We start from the raw sequence: 21370 nt of genomic DNA, 5'->3' as shown, positions 1-21370 counted from the left end.
ACTGCTGCTAGGTGCCATGAATGAGCTAATCTGAGAACCACCGATCTACAGCAGTGGTCCAAAATGCTGCCACATAAAATAACATCACTGGCCTCTAGGCAACATCTGTTTTAATTTTGGGTTTGTGGTAAGAGTTGCAGCCCTTGAACTTGTGTCTCTAAGCTTTTCCACAATTACTGAGACAGATTCTGTTCTAACATAGATGTAAACGATGCAGAAATCCACCAAAGCAAGTTTCGGTGAAAAACTAGGGGTATTGGATTTGTCACAGGTATCCCAGGCTGAAGACCTGTCATTCTGCCAGATCCTTCACAGAAAAGATCTTTTAGCCTCTTGCACAACTTAAGCTTTGCTCTAGAGTAAGTGTTAAGGGAGTTCTCAAATACCGCCAGTTTCTGATCTATTGACAAAAGGACTTACGCATTCTAAGTTCTGAAGCACCCTCTCCATCCATGTTGGTTCTTAAAACCTCTCCCAAATGGCTAAAGCATTTTGTAAACAGGGCAGAAGTTACAGCCTCTCTGGAACGAGCAGCACTGGCTTTCCTGCACCTGTCTGTCCCCCACCTCCTCTGCTTTGTCTTTGTTAGTTTCCTGAGCTGCTGATGCCTTGGGATGTAGCAAGCTGATATTGGCTTAAGAAATACAGAAAGCACTGGCCTTTGCAACTTGGGTTGGAAATCGTGTTACGCGTTAGCTCTTGCTCTGTCTTTTGTTGAACTCCTTGTGTTGTATTGCTTGCTCCATACACCTCTTTGGAGTGTTATTTTTCTCCCATGAGTGTACTTGTACAACTTGGAGCTGTAGCAATGGTGGGGCAAAAGTTTATGCTTACGGGTACTCCTTTTCCATCTTTGTTACACTCTGAATAAACCCATCAAAGTTAGCTCAGGAGGTCATTTCAGCATGCCATATCCATTCTCACAGGCTTTGGTTTCATGATTTTCCATTGGTGATTGTTTTGAGCCCAATCCTTATTAATGCAAGTTTCTCAGTGTGTAGGATTCCTGTTGTCAGAGTAATTTTTTTAAAACAGTATTAGTACCAGATCTTGAAAATTCCTTGCTTTTTTAATGGGCCCACCATATGGCTGTATATTTGGGAACACTTTTTACAGTCTCTGTGTGGCAGGGAATGGGCTTGACTCAATTTTTGTTGAATATGGTGTAAATTTACAATGTTATGTAAATTATATCCAATAGCAACATGTGTGGCATTGGGTAACTTGTTTAGGTGTTTTGAGAACTGTTTAAAAAACATGTCATATGTTTAGTATAGTAAGTTTCAACTGCTTCTTTGGAGCCATAAATAGTCCTTTTAATTACTTACTTTTTAAAATCCTACTGTCATCAGCTGAATTGGCCTATTTCAGGAATGCCCAAGTACATGGGTTTCCTTGTCTAGCATAAATTCACATTCATTTGACTTCCTTAAAACTATTAAAGGTTATACTTACATTAACATTAATTCTTTCTTTTGGGGATTTTCAGGATCACATTACTTTTTATAAGCTTTATTTCATTTAGTGTATGAAAGCACTAAGAAGTAATTTGCATAAAACCCTGAGTTAAGTGTCTGTTTAAATTAACACTGTTTAAATTACACTGAAAAATCTTTCCCCATAAGAAAAACTGTAAAGACTTTTCTCTTAGTTTTCCCATTTCAGCAAGACGGGTTTAAATAAATATGATTTTCAGACATTATCTTACCTACCTTCATTTGGTTTGGTAGCATTTTAAAAAGCTGAATACATCCTGTCAAATCTTCTTATGTTAGATACAGAATGGAATTAAATTTAACTCCATTAGTTTTAACACTCATTTCTCATTTCAGTTACGTAAGGGAAAAATCAGGTATGTCAGGAAATTGGGGAAGTATTTCTCTGTGCCAGTTTGATCCCACCTATATAGTGTGAACACAGTAGTATAACATGAACTACACATAGTAGTTCAACACCAAGCTTGTATCTATCTAGACTGACCTGTGGCTTCTCTGCATTTTGTTCCAAGCATTTTGTTCTTCATTTCATCCTTAATCTTGTTTCTATTATGAAAGCATATTTTAACTCTTTGAATGTAGAGATGAGAGTGAAAATACTGTCAGGTTTTCCTGTAGCTGCATTATAATTTATCACTTTAATGCATTATAATTTATCACTTAATGTGGTCTACCACATTTTTCTGTCAGAGTTCAGTAAAATGTATACAGAAACACAGAATTATGGAGTTTTTTTAGCTTGCTTTATTTCAGTTTTAATATAATTAATAGTTCTGCTACTGAATCTCTTCTTTCCTCCTTTACCAGGCATTTCAGATAGTAGTCAGCAGTCGTGTTTCATCTACCAATTTTGTGTTTGGGCCGGTACATGTCTGTGACTTGCAGAGGCAGGGACATAGGCCTTCTGGTTTGTAAGTCTAGCTGAAGTTCCCTGTGAACTTCCTGGGCTACATTTATTGTTCTTAGTGATGTCCTGAAACATCCAGTCCCTAACCAACTGAGATGCTTACTTTTTTTCAAATTCAGCCTTTTTTTGTCCTTCTTGTTGATTCAAAGTATTTTGAGCTAAAGCAGCACAAACATTTGCCTGTTTTGCAAGGAGTGATCACTGATGAATAGCAAGTGTGTAAAACTGGACTACAAGCACATAGCTGAACATAGAAACATAGAATCATAGAATCATAGAATAGAAAGGGTTGGAAAGGACCTAAAGATCATCTAGTTCCAACCCCCCTCTCATGGGCAAAGGACACCTCGCACTAAATCATGTCGCCCAAGGCTCTGTCCAACCTGGCCTTGAACACCGCCAGGGATGGAGCATCCACAACCTCCCTGAGCAACCCATTCCAGTGCTTCACCACCCTCACTGTAAAGAACTTCTTCCTTATATCTAATCTAAACTTCCCCTGTTTAAGTTTGAAGCCATTACCCCTTGTCCTACCACTACAGTCCCTAAGGAAGAGTCCCTCCCCAGCAACCTTATAGGCCCCCTTCAGATACTGGAAGGCTGCTCTGAGGTCTCCATGCAGCCTTCTCATTAATACCAATTAACCCAAACTGCACACCAGTGCATGCTTATACCCAGGCTATGCTACCCAGAAATAGGAAACAATTTCTTAAGATGAAAGTGTTAGTTGGTTTTTTATTTTACTCTGGTTCTCATTTAATATGCATAAAACGTTATCCCGCAGCTTATGCATCCATACATGTGGAAAACATATAGGAAATGTCACTTATGAAATGTGATTGGTAGGAGTTAGTAAAGTTTTATAGTAAATATTAGAAAAAATAATAATTACTCACTGGTAGAACATATCTAGCAAATTGTGTTTGGGGGGTCCCCCATATTATTGGTTGCTGGCTGTTTCTTTAGCTTGTATTTTATATATACGTTTTGGAAGACGAAATAATATGTAAGGCAAATAAAATAGTCAGTTCTAGGAAGACTATATTCTTTTGTCTGACAATAAACATTTTAAAGAAAAACAGGTATGAACTAGGACCCTTTGCACGCTGAAGTCAATTTCAGTTCCTCCTCATCAAACTGACCTTTCTGCTTTCTTCATTGATTCTGTGCAGACTGTTTGCATTTGCAAACAGTAAAACCCAGCTCACAGCATGTCTTTGTCAGTTGTCATGGCTATAGGCTGACCTATGGAAATCACTGCAATTATCTGAAAAGACAAGCTAAATATAAAAAAATCAGAATACTGTAGGCAAATTCATACTGGCTCTTATTGTTAAGTTTGTCCATTTCCTGAATATTCCTTTGTTTTCCATTGTATTTAACTTAGGCAGCCTTAAACCTGTGAGGCTGAAATCTTGCACATGACTCATTTACTTGAAAATTAGTAGCTTGGAAATTGGATGGGTTGTCTTTTGGTGTAAGAGTAGGAAAAGGAAATGTCAGTACTCAGGACAAAAGGAATAATGTAAAGTGAAGCATAGCATCAAAAAATAGCTTGCAAAAGTAGGAAAAAGGACTGAGCAGCAAACAAAGTTGTGTTCTTTGTGGTCAGGAAGTGAGCGTTGGGGAGAGAACTGCAAGGTAAAACTATGTTAGACTTTGCCAAGGAAATTAAAACAAATAGCAAAGGCTCTTTTGCCTTATAAATAAAAGTGGGAAAAGGGAAGAGGGGAGACTACTGTGAGAAGTGTGCACTCTCTCATTCTGCCTTTTACTTCTCTTTTTCCTTCTTTTTTAATAGTCACCTGCATTAACTATTTCTTTACCAGTGAAACACTGTCATCGCAACTGCAGTGCCTACTGTGTGCATCACTCGCCTTCCACCCGGGAGACCTTGCTCTCTGTAATACCTATTGCACAGAGAGTGAACCAGCCACAAAAGGCAGCCTTATGCAGCCCACACCCTTCCAGGCAGGCAGGGCTTGCCCACAACAGGGGACACAGCAAAGAGCTGTGTAGCCACTGCAGCAGTGAGAGGCCCAGTACTTATCCTCCCAGGCAGCAGATGGGTTCTCTGCACTACGATGTATCTACCTCTTAGCATAAAAATGGCTGGGACATGCCATGGGTAACCACTGACTTTTTCCGTTTTGTATGAGTTCTTCATATGAGCAAGAAAGCTCAAATTCTTGTGGGCAAGGCAGCATCTTCTGCCATAAGAATAGCATAATTAGAGGTATGCTTAGGGGCAAAAGGCAGGCAAGAATATAGAAGCCCAGTCCCCAGTGTTAGTTAGTGACCCAAGTCAAAAGAAGGGTAGCAAGGGTTCCTAAACAAGGTAATGTGCTGCTCAAGTCACGAAGATCTGGTCTTTACAATGGCTAGAAATCAAACTGTTCAGCCTCCATGGGTAGATTAATGAAAATAGTATTTTTATTCTTGCAGTGATAGGCATCTCAGTATGGTATAGATAAACTTTTAAGGGAAAATGAAATATTTTTAAAAAAGCTTGATTGCAGTAACTGTAAGGCATCTTCTTTATTAGGAACTGTACTTGCTGAGTATATGTTAGTTGAGGATCTCCTCAGGTGGACAGACAAGAATGAAAGGAAAAAAGGTAACAAAAAGTCACATTTCAGTGCCTGTTCATTGTGTAATGCAGCTGAAAAGGCATCATATTCATATCCTTGTTTGTCTTAGTGAATAATAAATAATGATCAAATGACATGGAGATGATAATGAAGAAATACCAGCTGATGTAGTTCTTCCTTAATCTTAGAACACTCTTCCATTTCTAGCATTTTGAATTTGTACTCTTCCTTTCTATATCCAGTTCCTTTTGAACAGTGCTAGTGTGAATGCTCATGCTACATTTGTTTATATAATACACTTCTTTCAGAAGGTATTTTGTATACAATAAAGTAATTCATTACACATACATACTAATATAAACAAGAAGAAGCTGCAGTATAACAAAATAACAATCAGCATAGATTGCATTCACAGAACCTTAGCCAGACCTTTTGTGTAGAAGCGAGATGCCTGGAAGTGAAGTACTAGCCTAAGCCACAAGCAGCCCAACATATACCATCCTTTGCACACGGATTTTCTGGCTCCCCATCCCTGCAGTTGGTGTGGATGGATTGCACCACAGAAATAGCCTAGATTTTCTTTTTCCCCAGGGAATAAGTAAGGCATCTTATCAGTCTTTCCCAGGATATGCAAACTGTGCATACACCTGCCTCACCAGAGGAAGCAGTGAATGAATTCCGTGTTTTGCTTTGCTTGTATGCATGGCTTTTGCTTTCACTATAAAGTTGTCTTTATCTCAATCCATGAGTTTTCTCACATTTACCCTTCCAATTCTCTCCTCCATCCCACTGGAGGGGAGTGAGCAAGAGGCTGCGTGGTGTTTCATTGCTGGCTGGGGTTAAACCATGACAGGCTGATTAACGGGCTTTTGGATAATTGTTTATTTCAACTGATGAGAAGGTACTCATTATCACAATATTCCTATTTCTCATAGTGAGAAAATGAGGAGAAAATGGGATGGAATTGATCTTTTCCCCGAATTTTGACCACTTCAAAGCATGTAATTCTGCAGCAAGTTCAGTACTCAGCAGGTTTCTTTCGTGTCCCTGTTTTTAGGTTGTGCTGTGGATGGTCATCCAACCCCAAACATCACGTGGTTTTACTCTGGTAAGCCACTCAGTTTGCGACATCGCCTCCTGGCAGCGGGACAGATTCTTCAGATACTCAGTGTTAGTGATGATCTGGATGGTGAATTCAGCTGCCTTGCTCAGAATGAGGCTGGCTTGCTTACACAAAAAACGTCCCTGGCTATACAAGGTAACTTAGCAGTTTCAGTGAAGCCCTGTGAAGCTCTTGCCATGGACTTCTCTTCACTGCCTTTCTCACCTTAGATTTCTCCTCTCTGAAGCCAGGACTGTCATATGCAGCAGGAAATAGATGTTTGATGTTTTGCTGCTATGAATATAGATTTGCAGGACTACCAGGTACCTTAGAGTCTCTTAGGTTTTATTTTACCAAAATACCTGATATTTCTGGCCTGCTGAGCGTAAAACACACCATATTGATTCAAGCTGTGCTTACGCTTGTTGAGTCTGGGCAACTATCTTGTATAGAAATTCAAGATAAAGATGTCATAATTTGAACCCCTAAAATTAAAAAGCCTATGTGTTCATCTGATAAAGTCACTGTTTCGCAGTCTTGTCTTGCTTGAAAACCCTTCACCTGTAAAAATGCTGCAACTGTTATGTTTACCCTAGAAATAAGCTGAGGGTGATAAAGCCATAGAACAGAGCAGTGCAGATGGGTTAGAACATAAAATGCAGCTTTCATGGCTCCAATTATCAGGGATGAAGGATGGTGAAGAATTTAACTTTTCCTTAAATTTTGTCATCAAATTGTGTTGCAACTCCCTCATTCATCTTCAGGATGGATGATCTGTATGATCTACCTGGTGAGAAACACACTGTTGTAAGATCACAGAATCACAGATACTGCTGGTAACTGCAATTAACCACATCTTCACTAAATCACACCCATTTAAAACTTTAGATGTAATGTCCTGCATCACTGGCCTCTGGTTTCACTTAACTGCTCTACCATGTCATTCATTTTCTATGCCTGATGCTTCTCAGCACCAAAAAATTGGTGCATTTTTTACATGAAAGACAGTGGCTTACATTATCTGGAATTCTGTTCCATCTTTGTTCATTGACTGGTGCCTTGTAGGCATAGGTAGCTCCCCTTCACATGAGTCCAAATATTTAATCCTGGAGAATACCTCTAACTCTCTTTTCTAAGGGCCTCCTGATGGCAGTTTTTGAGTGTTAACATGCCTCCTCCACACTTTGACAGAATACCAGTGGTCAGTGGACAAGCTGATGGCTTGTTCGGCTTCCTGCGGCCACAAAGGCGTACAGCTGCCCCAGCTGAGGTGCTTACTGGATGGGGCCGAAGTCAACATATCCCACTGCAAAGAGAAGCCCAAGCCAGCCCTGCAGCCTGTCACATGCAACAGGAGAGACTGCCCTTCACGGTTTGTCTGTCTCATGTTAAAATGTCATACATGGTTTTAAGATGTGCTTGAAGAGTTCTTTGAACTGGGTATGATGCCATTGCAGCCTCTCTGGTGCCTGTCTGGAGAAAAGTCATGGCTAAAAGGGAATATATGAGTGCTTAATCTAACCAGTTGGGAATTTGTAGGAACATTTGTGGAAAACTGACAGTACATGGTAGAAAGAGAGTTTACTCCTTCAGTAATTAGGTTAGAAAAAAATAAAGAAGCTATTGCCTACTCTTTATTAGCAAAGCTCACAGCTAGAGTTGTCTTGGGAGATTCCAGCCTCAGCCTATGTTGGATGTGAATATCACGCCTGTTCTGGGCTGCATACATGTGGGGATTGTATGGTCACATCCTTTTTGCATTCCACTTGGCTTCACACCAGTTTATTCCAACAATATACCAGAGGAGAAGATTTAGGAGCTATTCTGGAGCTTTATTCTAAGTTCTTATGTTGCCTGAACATCAATATGGGCAGGACTGTAGCTGCAGATGTAAAGAATTTCCTTAGCAGAGTGGAATGTCTTTTGTAAAATGGGCACATCCCATCAGATCTAGTGGGCATGAAGCAAGGTCAGACTGAGTTTTGCCTCATTTTTTGGATTGCTAGCTTGTGGTTTCCTTGGGATTTTAACTCTCCGCCCCTGTAATCCCCTGGTTTTCAGTTACTGTTTAACACAATGGAGCCAGGACAGTGTGAAAGACTTATGGCTACACTTTAGGTCTTTCTCTGATGCTTCCTCTCCATGCAAAACACTTTCCTTCTTTGATACCCTTTGGTGCAAAGAAAAATACATCCTGAGTGCCTATCCAGAGAGTCAGTGTAGTGTTATACTTCCTCCATGTTAAAAATGTCCTACTTCTACAATTCCGTGACTCCTTAGCTGAGATGTATAAACATGCTTTTACATATTTTTCTGTTTTTCTACTCCCTCCTCTCCCTGAATTCCTCTGTGGACATGGTATGTTTCAGTATACAAGCACTTAAAAGTAGTCAGGATCTCAAGAGAAATTCAGTACAACTTCTCTTCTTCAACAATGATTTGGGACTCGCATTAAAAAAGAGTCTAAGCTAAGGCAAGGAAAGGCTAAGTAACCTGATGAAAAGTAAGTGGCCAGATTTACCACTCTTGCTGTGTCTTGAGTATATGGTAAGGCTCTGTTTAATTGCCTTTAAAAATATATCCTGACTGTCTCTTCAGGCAAATGTTTTCTGAGCTGCCAGCTGACTCATAAGATGGAAACCAAAAGAGATTTCATGAAATATGAAACATGGTCATTAGCAGCAGTTTTGCTTGGTGATGGCAGTAAATTCCATGGGAATGGTTTATGTCTTTTTATACCTTCCCTGAACTGTAACACAGCCCACAGTCCTCTGTCAGCTTCTGAGAAACTAGCGAGATGTAATCTTGGAAATAAAAATTGATTGAAATGCAGAGCAGAGCTTTATGAGGGATGTAGAAATTTCAGATTCCAGCTCACCAAACTGCATGAAAAAAGCAGCAGTGTTTTTGTTTTCCACATTGGGAATGTGTTTGTTTATATACTTGTTTCTGTGACCACGGAACTTAATCACCTGCAGAAGACTGAGGAATAGCAACGGATGCCTCTCCGTGGGACTGGAAACCACCTACTGCCTATTTTGTAAAGTGATCATAAACATTGCTGGTGAGAGATGTGACAGGCACTATTTTCCTCCTAGTAACACACAAATCTTATTGAATATCCTGAAACTTAACGAAGCAAACTGCTGACCTGACCATAAAACTCTTCAGGAAACTGAAGATCAGTTATTATTAATTAATCAGTTGCATCCTTCCTGTTCCTACCTACTGCTTTCCTGAACCTAACTGTATAAGTGTTTCACTTCATGATCCTTAAAGAGATAAAATGTGTTGTCCATCTTGGTAAGAGTTTGGACCTGGACTATTATTTTATGCTGTTACAGGCCTTTACTAGTTAGACTAGATTTTTTTAAACCCCAGCACATAGAGGTTCAGAGCCTTAGCCTCAGATGGCAAATGCATGATCTCAGCTCAAAAGGAAAGAAGAAAGGTGTCCTTTGTCCCTTAGCTCACTGTGCATCAGCCCCATCTCTGAGCAACCCTTCAGGCTTTTCTGGATTATCCTAGCTGTCAGGGGCATAACAGGGCAGGCAGATGCCAGCAGGACCCATCAGGCTTTTGGCTATTCTGTCAGCAGCAATTTTGAAGTGGCCTGTGAGCTACTCCAGCAACTTTAGAGACATAGTTTTCCATGCTAGGGGATGTAAATGGACTACTCAATGCTGGCATTGTGACCGTAGCCTGTGGCGGAGGCCACTGTGGCACACTGGCGTAAAAGCAGCCATGTCCAACTCCTGTACCTGGGCTAGGAATACTTACTCTGCCTTTACAAACAGCCTTAAAGGCTAGAAAATTAAATCTGGGCCCAAAGAGCCTCGAGAAAGATAGTGTAATTAAAAATGTGCTCTTTTCTCAGCTTTCATCCTCTGAGCACTTTTCAGTGACTACTATGGGAGGCTGAGGTACTCAGCACCTTGCAGGATTGCACCCTAAATGAACCAGCCATTGTTGCCTTTCTTTGGTCTAATATGTAAAGACCTGTTGACATCAGTGATCCCGCAGATGGTGACATGTATCTGCTCCTTGACATATTTTCCTTTCTCTCGCAGATGGATGGTAACGTCGTGGTCTCCTTGCACACGGAGCTGCGGTGGAGGCATCCAGATTCGGCGAGTGACATGTCAGCGCCTGACAGTGAAAGGCAACTCTATCCCAGTGTCAAATGAGGCTTGTGCCCAGGTGTTGAAGCGCCCTGTGGACACACAGAACTGTAACAGGCAGCCCTGTGTTGAGTGGGTTGCCTCCTCCTGGGGCCAGGTAAGAGACAAGCCAAGAGTCCAAGGACAGCCTCAATAGTGTGGGCTTGAAAAAGACAGAAAATGAGAGGAGTGATTTTGCACCCTGGTGTCTTTATCTTACAGTCTGCAGGCTTTTCAGGAGGCAATTAAGCTACTCAGCTCTTTCAGCTCAATGTCTGATGCATGGCATGCTTGGATTTCTGTAGTTTCTCATGATCCCTAGAAGTGCTGCTTGTATACAGGACTTTTACTGGAAACCCCTGTATCATCCCCAGTGGAAAGGTTTGAAACTCCTCTTTATAGTGACAGGTGACACATCTGGGAAACAGCCTTCTCCAAATCTTAATTTCCCTTATCACCTACTGAGCGTGCTTCAGTTTCGGCTTGCAGGAGTCACGACTGATGACCGTGATAGGTTAGGGGTAGGGGTTGTACAATAACCCAGTTTTATAAAGTTGCTGATGTTGCCTAAGAATGCTAAAGAAGTGGGACCTTTCTTGATTTGCTTTATGATGAAAAGCAGAGCGGAGGGCTAACTGCATTTTCAGACTACTTCATGCTGTTTTGCAGATATTCAAATTCTCTCCTTGCAGCTTCATACAATGATCAGATGTTAAAAAGCTTCACTCCATAAGTACCAAATGTTCTAAGTATTTAGAGTTAAATAATTTTATTGTGGGAATCCACAGAAGAGTTATGTCTTTGTCCCTCTGTGAGCTAAGAGATTTCCTGAAAAGATGCTTGTCAATATGTAATCAGTTATAACCTGAGACCGGTCATTACTACATGCTTTCCTGCCTTTGCTCTCCACTCCAGCTTGACTGAGCCATATGTGAAAGTTGATGAGCCTGCTACAGTCCAGACTAAGCAGTAGAAACTCACAGATTTCAGCCCAGAGATTTCCAGAATGGTGATTCACATGGGGGTATAGCATTCCAGGGTGAGTGAGAGACAGGGTTAAATCCACAGAAGCCAATTTTGTTTGAGGTTAAAGCAAGATACCAATACTACTTTAATGTCACTTCTGTTGAAAGAAACATTTTCAAAGGGAAGAAGAAAAGCAGTTTGACAAAGCCAAAGTAGTCATACATCTAATTGAAATGATGAGTCAAGTAAAGGTATAGAAGCAAGACTTCTTGCCATGCAAGAAGAGGGTAAGAAATAATTACCCAGACTAATAACTGTAAGTCTTGACATACATCGAGCTATCATGCAACATTTTGCCTCCTTTTCTAATAAGTGTGTGTAAGTAAGTTTGAAAACAATGGCAAATGCTATGTCATTTTATTAGAGATTAGAGTAATATGATAGTTTGTTTTTAAGAGCCACATGCATTCTATATTTGTTTGGGCAAATATGCGCAACACATTGTACTGCATCAGGATCTTTTACAGTGTTTGTATTAAGAAGTGTCTTCAGCTAGCAGAACTTCTTATGCTCACTACTTCAAAACAGCTTCATTTAACTCTTGCCTGTGTATACTGGAAATTTTTCCCATGAAAGGTGAATGAGTTATTGTATTACATTTATGAGTAAAGCTTGGAATTATTGTTTTATATGAAAGAAGCAAATTTTTTCATTCCCTGTGGAATTCCAGGTAAGGACTGGATTATCCTTGCAAAAAGCCAATTACGTCATCCTTATTTTGTAGATCATTATGGGCTAAATTGTTTCTCATGACAGCATACTCAGCTGAGACAATTAGAGAGGTCTAAATTAATTTTCTAGACCTAACCCCTGTGCATTGTAATAAAATATTTCTTCTTCATAGCTTAAAAAAAAAAAAAAATCAAGTCCCAAATGATTCTATACAGCTCAGTCTCCAAGCCACAAGACTGTTATTTAACTACAGCTAGGAGCATACCACTGACTCAATGGATCAGTGACCTTCTTGTAGTATTACGGGTCGCGGTTTCTCAGGTACTGACCAACTTTCCCAAGTCACAGAGAAAATAAATGGACTACCTACCCTACCCCCACTTCTACAATTAATTCCTTTCCTTCGTTTAATGTCAGTGGCATTTTGAGCTCTGCTATGTAATCCCACAGTGGTTTACAACTAGTGACTTGGGGTTGCTGGTGATGAAGGATGCTAGCCTCTGCAGATACAACAGAAGTACTCTATGTACTCCAATGAAAGACATTTCCATCCACTTGTTCAATGAGGGGGTTGACAGGGAGCAACTGGAAATCTGGCAGTAACTGCTTCTCTCTCCCAGTTGTCAGGGAGGGAAGAAACAGCAGCAGAAAGGGAGTATTATGTGAGAAGTGCATATGAAGTAGGGCATATGGGGAGCATAAGCGGGAAGGGGGAAGAGGGATGAGTCAGCAGCCCTCCCCTGGAAAAATTCCTCCCCCACACTAAAGTCCCTTTCTTCAACTCTCAGTCTGTTCTTGAATATAATTTCCAGACACATAGGGGAAAGGAAAAAAAAAGAACAACCACAACTTTTTCCTAACAGTTGATATAATTTTAAAAGGACACAAATACATGCTTCATACCTATAGCTAATTATCATTTAATTGAAGGAGAGGATTAGAAGAGTTGAACAGTAACATGTGCTTGGTAAGCTTGAATAGGTTAGGGTAACCTCAGTACTGTAGCAAGCTTGCAGATCTGCTGTGTTTGTCATGCTTGCTGCTTTTGTTTATTGTCCTGCAATGCTTTTAAATTATTAAATGGAGTGGAATATGGTCTTGGTTCAATGTGTTCTTAGTTATTAACTATTTGCCCATAAATTGTGATAGTACAAGCTGCAAAATGCACAATAAAAGGAATGCATTGAGATTTCCTATACGAATCATAGCCTCTTGGCTAAGGACATAGAAGTATTTTATTTGTCCTAACAGATGCATTTAAGATTGAATTATTGAAAAAGAGAGGTAATGAATCTACAGAGCAGATCTAGAAATGCAATTTTAATGCTGCTGGAGGATAACGAGGTAGGGCAGAAGATGACTGGGTGCTCAGCTTTCAAAGCCTGCGGAGCTGCAGGAAGTGTTCCGAAGCTCAACGGCAGTATGCAATTTATTTCACAAGCAGTCTCACAAAAGGGGGACACGTCCTGCCTTTTACCTCCCTTCAGTGATTTTTCTGTTTTCTTAGTGTAACGGGCCTTGCGTTGGACCACGGCTGGCTGTACAGCACAGACAGGTATTTTGCCAGACCAAAGATGGGACTTCTGTGTCATCTGATCAATGCAGTGCCTTACCAAGGTAGGACAGGACTCCCTTATGTCTGAAACCACTATCCTTCGCAGAGATGTTGAATGGGCTCGTGACTTAACAGGCAACTTTTGGGTTTCCCTCATGGAACAAAGAGGTCATGCTGCAACCCATACAGTTACATGGTGCAAATCTTACCAGGCTTAACCCTAGGCTTCACTATTTGTTCCTACGAGCCCCAGAAAAAAAACACTAGTTGGCCAGCAAGGGGAAAGTCTTCTAGGCATGCTAAATCCTGTCTGAAAGTCTGTGCTATGTCTTCTTAAGCTGCCAGTCTTCTTCTCACTTATTTAAACAAACACTCTAACTGGGGGGGAAAAAAGGGACTCCACAGCTTTTGTTTTCCTGCAGATAAACTCCACAGTCAACATTGTAAAGACATATTTACATGTAAATCATGCCTGCTCATGACTGAAAATTAATATAATTGGCTCTTTAGCTCCCAGTCACGTATTTTCATTATCTGAAGGAATTAAGTATGCTTATGCATCATCTGTGAGACTGTGTAGAAGGGAAAAAGAGGGTTTCAGAGAATCGGTTTTATTTCCACTGACTGCAAAGCCATAAAAAGTTTACAAAGCCCTGCTCGGTCTTACTGATCACCACTTCACTCATTGCTTCTTCTCAGTGGACCCCTGGTTTGACACTTCATGGAAAGGACCTTTTGGCCAAATCCTTAAACAGTTCAGGTGGTCATTTAACTCCAGTAGTGCTATATTAGTGCATGCCTTGACTGCAGTTACAAACTGCCTTTCAGTGCGCTGGAGCTACCCCCACTTCACCATTTGAAGACCTGACCCATATGGTTCTCTGAGTGAATTACTTCTGGGATAGGCAAGGCTTGCTGTCCCCAGAGCTTGCATGACACCTGGAGTGGTGTGCATTTGCTCCCTGAGCAGCATGGTGACAGGCCACCCTTCTCTCCCCCTGCCCGTAGGCCATTGAGTACCCAGAACTGCTGGACCGACCTCTGTGGTGTGCACTGGAGGGTCAGCCTGTGGACTGTCTGCACAGCTACATGCGGAAACTACGGCTTCCAGTCCCGGCGCGTTGACTGCATGCACATCCGCACCAACAAGCCCGTGCTGGAGCATCACTGCTCTTGGAGGCCACGGCCAGCCAACTGGCAGCGCTGCAACATCACGCCCTGTGAAAATGGTACTTTGCTGAGAGGAGGGGAGCCAGTGTGGCAGCGAGCGGAGGAAAGAAGGCAGAGCCATCTCTCAGAAATACAGCACTGAACGTTATAGCTGGGCATCCTGGGGTACCTCCAGCCCAAACATGTGCAAAATGCAATGTCCAAAACTCAGCGCCCAGCAGGGAATGGTGCCTACTGTGGTTTGTTGGTGATAGTGTTAGTGCTGGGATTACATCCCCTTGCTAATACTGTCTAAAATGGCCGATGCAGTCTTAACTTTCCATTGATGGTACAGACAGAAAGAAAAGCACGATCACAAACAGACTGCTGGCTATAGCTAAAATACAGTAAGTCTAAATCCAGTGGCTAGGTTGACTATGGGAATTCCCGGAGTTGAGACTGCTTGCTTTCAGGTGACAAGCAACTAACTGGGCCTGCCGAAAGACTAGATGATAAGTTACAAATATTTTTTTAAAAGCAAAAAAGGACAGATGATGTGCCTCTTTGGAAGCTATGCCCCGCTATGGCAGTGTCTGTTTGGGAAACACCAAGTTTAAATTGCTATCTTCTCATTTGCCCTGGCTCCCACTTCACTGGCTGATTTTGTTGGGCAGATCCCATCCTCAAGAATGCAAGCCATTTGCTGTGCAGTCATCACAGAAGTAGCAGCAGAACCCACCTATGCTTGCCTGCACCTGTGCCAACTCTTGAGGCTCCATCTCAGTAGAGACAAAGCAGACTCCACAGGTCCAAACATTTCAGTTCAGTTTGGGGTGCCCTAATGGAAGTGGAAGGGCTGAGGGAGTTTACAAGTACCAAACAAGACCCTTGCTGTCCCTGCAGTCTCTTCCTGCTATATATATATGTCGTATGATGATCCCCTTTCCAGCCTTAACATGGGAAGTAGGACTCCCTCAGGCAACACAATGTCTTGCAGGGATGCTGGATGATTTTCCAATCTGGAGCTTCAAAGCAGGAGGCTGTGGGCCTCCAAAATCGTTGAAATAGTACCAGAACCAAACTCCTAGGGGAGTTCAAAAAGTGTCTTAATATCCTCACCCCAAGCTGTGCTCTGGAATGCACTTGTGACAAACACAACACCTGCTCAGCTGAGATAACACTTGCACACACTGTCTCTTCAAGCACAAAAGGTTGGCCAAAGTGCCTTTGAGCTACTCTGTTAAACTGAGTTTCCAGTTTTATCTAGTGCTTCATCTCTGGTTTAACAATTGTTCTGAAACTCCTAAAGCCTCCTTAAAATGTTGGTGGGTGACAAACTGACAGTGTTGGAGCAGCCTCACAAGCCCTCTTCCCAGTCCCTGAAAGCGAAGGCTCCCACCACATCCTCCTTTGAGCCTTTCGCCGCTTGAAGTCCTGCTCTGCAAGTGAAATTCATGCTCATAGTGAGACCTCCCGACACAAAGCTGTCTTGGTTCCCCTCTTGGCCACTGCAGGAAATGTTTTCAGGTAAGAAATCTTTCTTTTATTGTTTCATCACCATTTCTCCTTTTTGTTTCCCCTTCGGCAGTGGAGTGCAGAGACACCACAAGGTACTGCGAGAAAGTGAAGCAGCTCAAACTCTGCCAACTCACCCAGTTCAAGTCACGTTGCTGTGGAACTTGTGGAAAAGCTTGAAGACAAAACTAGTGGAAATGGAGGAACAAGGGGATCACAGACTTTGCTTCAATGATGCAAGGACTTTTACAGAAAGTATAAATGGAATGGAATTCTTTTTTTTTTTCATTTTATTTATTTATTTCCCTAAAAGGAAAAAGAAAAGGAAAAAAAAAAAAAAAAAGAAAACCTTTTACCAAATCATTGTTGACCAGTTTTCCCTTCTATGAATCTGGGAAATCCTGCAGCAAAACATGATCATGAGGGTAGACCACAAAGAGTCAGTGAGTCCCACGCCACCAGCAATGGGCCTGAGAGGAGTGGGGCTATCCCATAATCCATGTACATGCCTGGAGATACACTAGCAGACAGATGGGGAAATGGATCAGAGTAAAAACATCACATTGAACCACCACAATATGAATCAAATACCCAAACAGCTTGACAGGTCATGGGCTACTGTAGGAAAAAAAAAAGAAAAAAAAGGCAAAACTAAACATTCAGCTATGTGGTATATAGATACTTCATCTATCTTAGATGACTTTGAGAATGTAAGCATATGATTTTGCTTTATAAATCTGTTACAGATGAGATCAGATTCCTTTCTGTCTTTCTAAATCCCTCTCTCCTCATGCCAGGTCTTCAAACTTTTTCAGTGGGAGATCCTGGTATCTTTGAGGATCTGGTGCCTGGGGAAGTTGAAAATGGTGTGTAATGTGAGCCTGAAGTACACCAGGTGGTGCTTGTGAGGGAGGATTAGGGATAGGAGGGTTGTCCTCAGCACAGAGGTGAGGTAATGGTGATAATTATAGGAGATAAAGTATGATCTACTATTGACAGACTGTAGTACAAACCTGAAAATGCTGTCCTGTAGAGAGCACAGGCAGGAAAAACAGAAATTGACTGTGGTAACAGGAGCTACTTGGCATACTGCATCCTACTAACACTTACTTGAAAAGAGAGGAGTAGTAGTTCCCAGAGTTCAGATGCTTTCAAACCTCAGGTTTTGGAAAGGAACTTGAGGAAGTGTGTTTTCCTATCCTGCTAACATGAAATTTCTCTCTCCTGGCAGACAAGCAAGCAGTAGAAAAGAAGGAGAAAAGAGATGTATTCTGATGTCTTGTGGTTATTCCTGCCCAGTAGAAACAGAACAGATTCAGCATCAGGCCTAGAGGACTAACAAATACTTTTTAACAAACTTGCTTCTCTCCAGTTGCCTTCCACATCAAAACAGGCACTATAAAGCAGCACATTTTTAAGCCCATGTATAACACTCTGCAGATACAATCTAAAACGTGAGGCTCAAACATCAAATCCACAGCATGACTCTGCATGCTGTCTGTAAGTCTTTCCCCTGGCCAACTGCAGCGGTTATTCAACCAGTGATGTACTTCATGCTTTTAGTTCTTGGGCACTCTCTGCTCTGCTTGGAATAGGGCCCTAAAATTAGAGTAAATCTGCAAAGTACAGCATTTGAGCATTGTGAAACTTTACAGGAGAGCTATCTGGGCCTGAGACTTTGTTACAAGACCATCCCTAAATTAAAGGCTTAATTAAAGGTCTCTCCTGTCACCCCTAGTGGGGCTGATGTCTTGTGGTACGTTAATGAAATGCTGTTTGAGTACTGCTGTGTTACAGCTTCCATGACATGTAGATTTTCCAGCAAAGCTGGAAGTCTACTTTTGAGGTCAGTGCGAGGTTCATGACATTAAACTGTCTCAAGCTGGGTTACTTCAAAACACATCTGGCAGTGAATGTTTTATAAATGGGTCTTCAAGAAATAGTGTTGCTAAGCATCAGTGTAACTTGTTATTTAATAAAAGAAGAATGTCTTTCTATGTATGTAAATGTATATCTTTTCTGTATATTTATTAGGATTTCTTGTATAAAAAGTGCAATATTAATAATTGTACATTATTTTGTCCAGATAAAACTATTTGGGTTTGTTTTTTTTTTTAAATCTCCCCAGAATTTTGTTCCTCTATAATTAACAGTAATAGTGTACTTCTCTTAATTTTAATAGTACATGCATTTAATTGGGGATCCGCTTCACTGTGCACAGAGTGCTTTATAAACTATGACATGAGGGAGGGATGATGCTTTTAACTTGTGAAATAATAGTTATGCATGGAATGAAGGACAGTTCCTTAATAACAATAGTGACGATGATGATGATGCAGATATTTCTAGTACAGTAGTCAACAAAAAGCAGTACAGGGAAGTATTTTCATTTGTTTAATAGCAAAACATATTCAGATGCTCACATGTTGAATAGTAGCTGTGTAATAGCGCACAGGATAAACACAAAGGACCCAGAGGGGCCACTATGTTGTCTCTGCACAGTGTAGATTTATTTACACATGTCTGTCCTCTTAATTGTGACTTGGCAGCATCTCAGTAAGGATTGCTGGGTATTTTATGAAAGGATGCTTTCCTTCTCTAAAAAGAAAACAAAACCACAAACTTGTATTTATACAACTTTTTGTACAAGTAATGCAAGTTACTTATTTAACTACTGCTGTCTGACGTGTTGTTTATTAATCTTAAAAACAAAAGCCAAACAAAGTAGCAAAGCTATTGGAGTACTCTGTCCTCATTCTGTATTATGATAACAGCACACAGCTGTTACACAAAGTGCAAATGATCTACCTGCCTTGGGGAAAGAGGATGTCTTAACTTGTTTTTAAAAGTCTCCAGCCATTAAGATTCTGCATCCTGTCTTACATATCTGTTTTAATTCTTCATTTCCCTTGCTTTACTCTTCTTTGCTAATATCTTGCCTGTATGCCTCTTTCAGAAGTATAAAGCCACCATTCCTGGTCCTAGGATCATGAAAATCAGTAAAAGTATACTCCTGTCTTTCTACACAGCAGTACTTAAAGACATCTTGTAACTCTCCTCAGCAACCTATGGCTGAGGAGAGCATGAAGCAAGTGAAGCAAACCCTACAACTTCAGTCTTTCCTTATAAGATGCTGCTACCTTCAGCAATGGATCTTCCAACTCCTCGAAGCATCAAGTATATATGTAGAAAGAAACCTGGTAACAGTCAGAATTACTAGGAGGAGAGAAAGAAAAAAAAATAAATAAAAGCAATAGCATTTTCTCTCAACAATGACAAAATCAGGTTTTGAAATCTAAGCTGATCCTGCTGTTGCCCTTTTCAAGCAAGTGATACAATGTCTCTCCTAAAAGGGAACAGTGATTTTGCTCTGATTTACTGACAATTTCTCTAGTATCATGTTCCTGCGTATGCTGTTTAAACACCTACGCTGCAGGTATGGACAACTCACACATACATAAACACAACACAGATGCAAGCCAAAGACCAGATTTGAGACACCCAAGCAGCAGTACTGAAGGCAATGGGAATTCAGTCATTCATTTTGAGTAATACAAGTATAGAAGCTGGTGTTGATGTAAAATGAACAGCATGCCACCTTAGGTTCTCAAAAGAATAATTATTCTCTTTTTATGTATATGGCTCTGGTTACCAGTCAAGCCAAAAAGGTTTCAAAACCTTGAAAGTAAGCTTCCAGTTTTGTTCTCCCTACTAATTTTCCTCAAGGAAGAAAAACAGTTCTGCAATAAGCAGAAAAATGCAGTGCTGAAAGGTTCCCCACAGGAGATCTACTCCTGCCCCCTGTTACAGGGCAAGGTAAGCACAGCTAAACTACTCCAGGCATGTATGTCTGCAAACACAGAAGCACGTAATGATTTGAGGTGGAAGGGACTTTAAAGATCATCTAATTCCAAGCCCCCTGCCATGAGGGGTTACTTTCCACTAGACCAGGTTGCTCAAAGCCCCATCCAACCTGGCCTTGAACACTGCCAGGGATGGGGCAGCCACAGCTCCTCTGGGCAACCTGTGCCAATGTCTCACCACCCTCACAGTAAAGAACTGCCTAATGTCTAATCTGAATCTACCCTCTGGCACTTTAAAGCCATTCCCCCTTGTCTTGACACTACATGTCCTCGTAAAAAGTCTCTCTCCAGATTTCCTGTAGTCCCCCTTTAGGCACTGGAAGCTGCCCTAAGATCTCCCTGGAGCCTTCTCTTTTCCAGGCTGAGCAAGCCCAACTCTCTCACGAGAGTCCTCATAGGAGAGGGGCTCCAGAACCCTGAACATCTTTGTGGCCTTTCTCTGGACTCACTTGAACAGGTCCACATCCTTCTTGTGCTGGGGGCCCCAGAGCTGAATGCAGTACTACAGGTGGGGTCTCATGAGAGCAGAATAGAGGGTGGAAATTACCTCCGTTGATGTGGTCTTACAACCACAGAAGCCATAAGCAGAATTTTCCGAAGTAACCTTTAGCTGGAAATCTTTTCACACTATCTGGCCATATGCGCTGCAATCAAAGCCTGTTTTCTTGAAAGTTACAATCTTTTTTGCAAATCACCATATCAAACAAAAAGCTAATGATTACCTTGCTATCTGTTAGGTGCCCAAACACTGATTCATAAGTTTATTTGGTTATCCTATATCAGCATAAGCTGACACCTCTATTCGTAGAAAAAGGTGAACCAAAATCTTACCCTCTTCCAGATTTTCAGGACTGTAGAAGTCCTCATCAGTTCTTAACGTCAGCTGCCAGTGAGTCACTGATCATTTCAGGTAGTAGCTGAATGAATTAACTTAATTTGTTCAGTTATCTAATTTTTAACACAAAAGTTTTCAAACTGTTTTGAATCTCAGATTTTCTGACAGGCTATCACTGTACACACTTGGGAAGCTCAGAACTGCTAATGCTATGGCCCTCCATATTGGCTGCAGACCACACTTTGGGAATCATCAATTTAACTATTCCCTTCATCCTGTTGTTTAAAGGTGTATATATGTTTATTAATAGTGTCACATATTAACTGCCACACTCAGCTTTTATTTGTGGAAACTAAACCAAAGAAAATGTCAAGCACTTTAGTTTGCACTTTTTTTTGAGGGAGGGGATGACCTCTTACACATTTCCCATTACATATTAGCTAATCATCATTTTCAGCTACACTGTGTTTCATCTTCTCAACCCAAAATCTCCCCTCTG

At 41.2% G+C, this 21370-nt stretch overlaps 1 protein-coding gene across 1 annotated transcript in view; it reads left to right on the top strand.

Moving 5' to 3' along the window:
- Positions 1-19052, top strand: part of ADAMTSL1 (ADAMTS like 1) — a 312286-nt gene extending 293234 nt beyond the window's left edge. The window contains exons 25-30 of the mRNA XM_030470560.1: positions 6052-6252; positions 7288-7468; positions 10167-10374; positions 13462-13571; positions 14518-14738; positions 16247-19052. Of these exons, the coding sequence (XP_030326420.1) occupies positions 6052-6252; positions 7288-7468; positions 10167-10374; positions 13462-13571; positions 14518-14738; positions 16247-16353 (1028 nt within the window). The 3' untranslated portion in view covers positions 16354-19052. The remainder of the gene's footprint in view (positions 1-6051; positions 6253-7287; positions 7469-10166; positions 10375-13461; positions 13572-14517; positions 14739-16246) is intronic.
- Positions 19053-21370: the final 2318 nt, after the last annotated feature.

Source organism: Strigops habroptila, chromosome Z (genome assembly GCF_004027225.2).
Source record: "Strigops habroptila isolate Jane chromosome Z, bStrHab1.2.pri, whole genome shotgun sequence".
In the NCBI taxonomy this organism is placed as follows: Eukaryota; Metazoa; Chordata; class Aves; order Psittaciformes; family Psittacidae; genus Strigops; species Strigops habroptila.
This window is presented reverse-complemented; position numbering and strand designations above follow the sequence as displayed.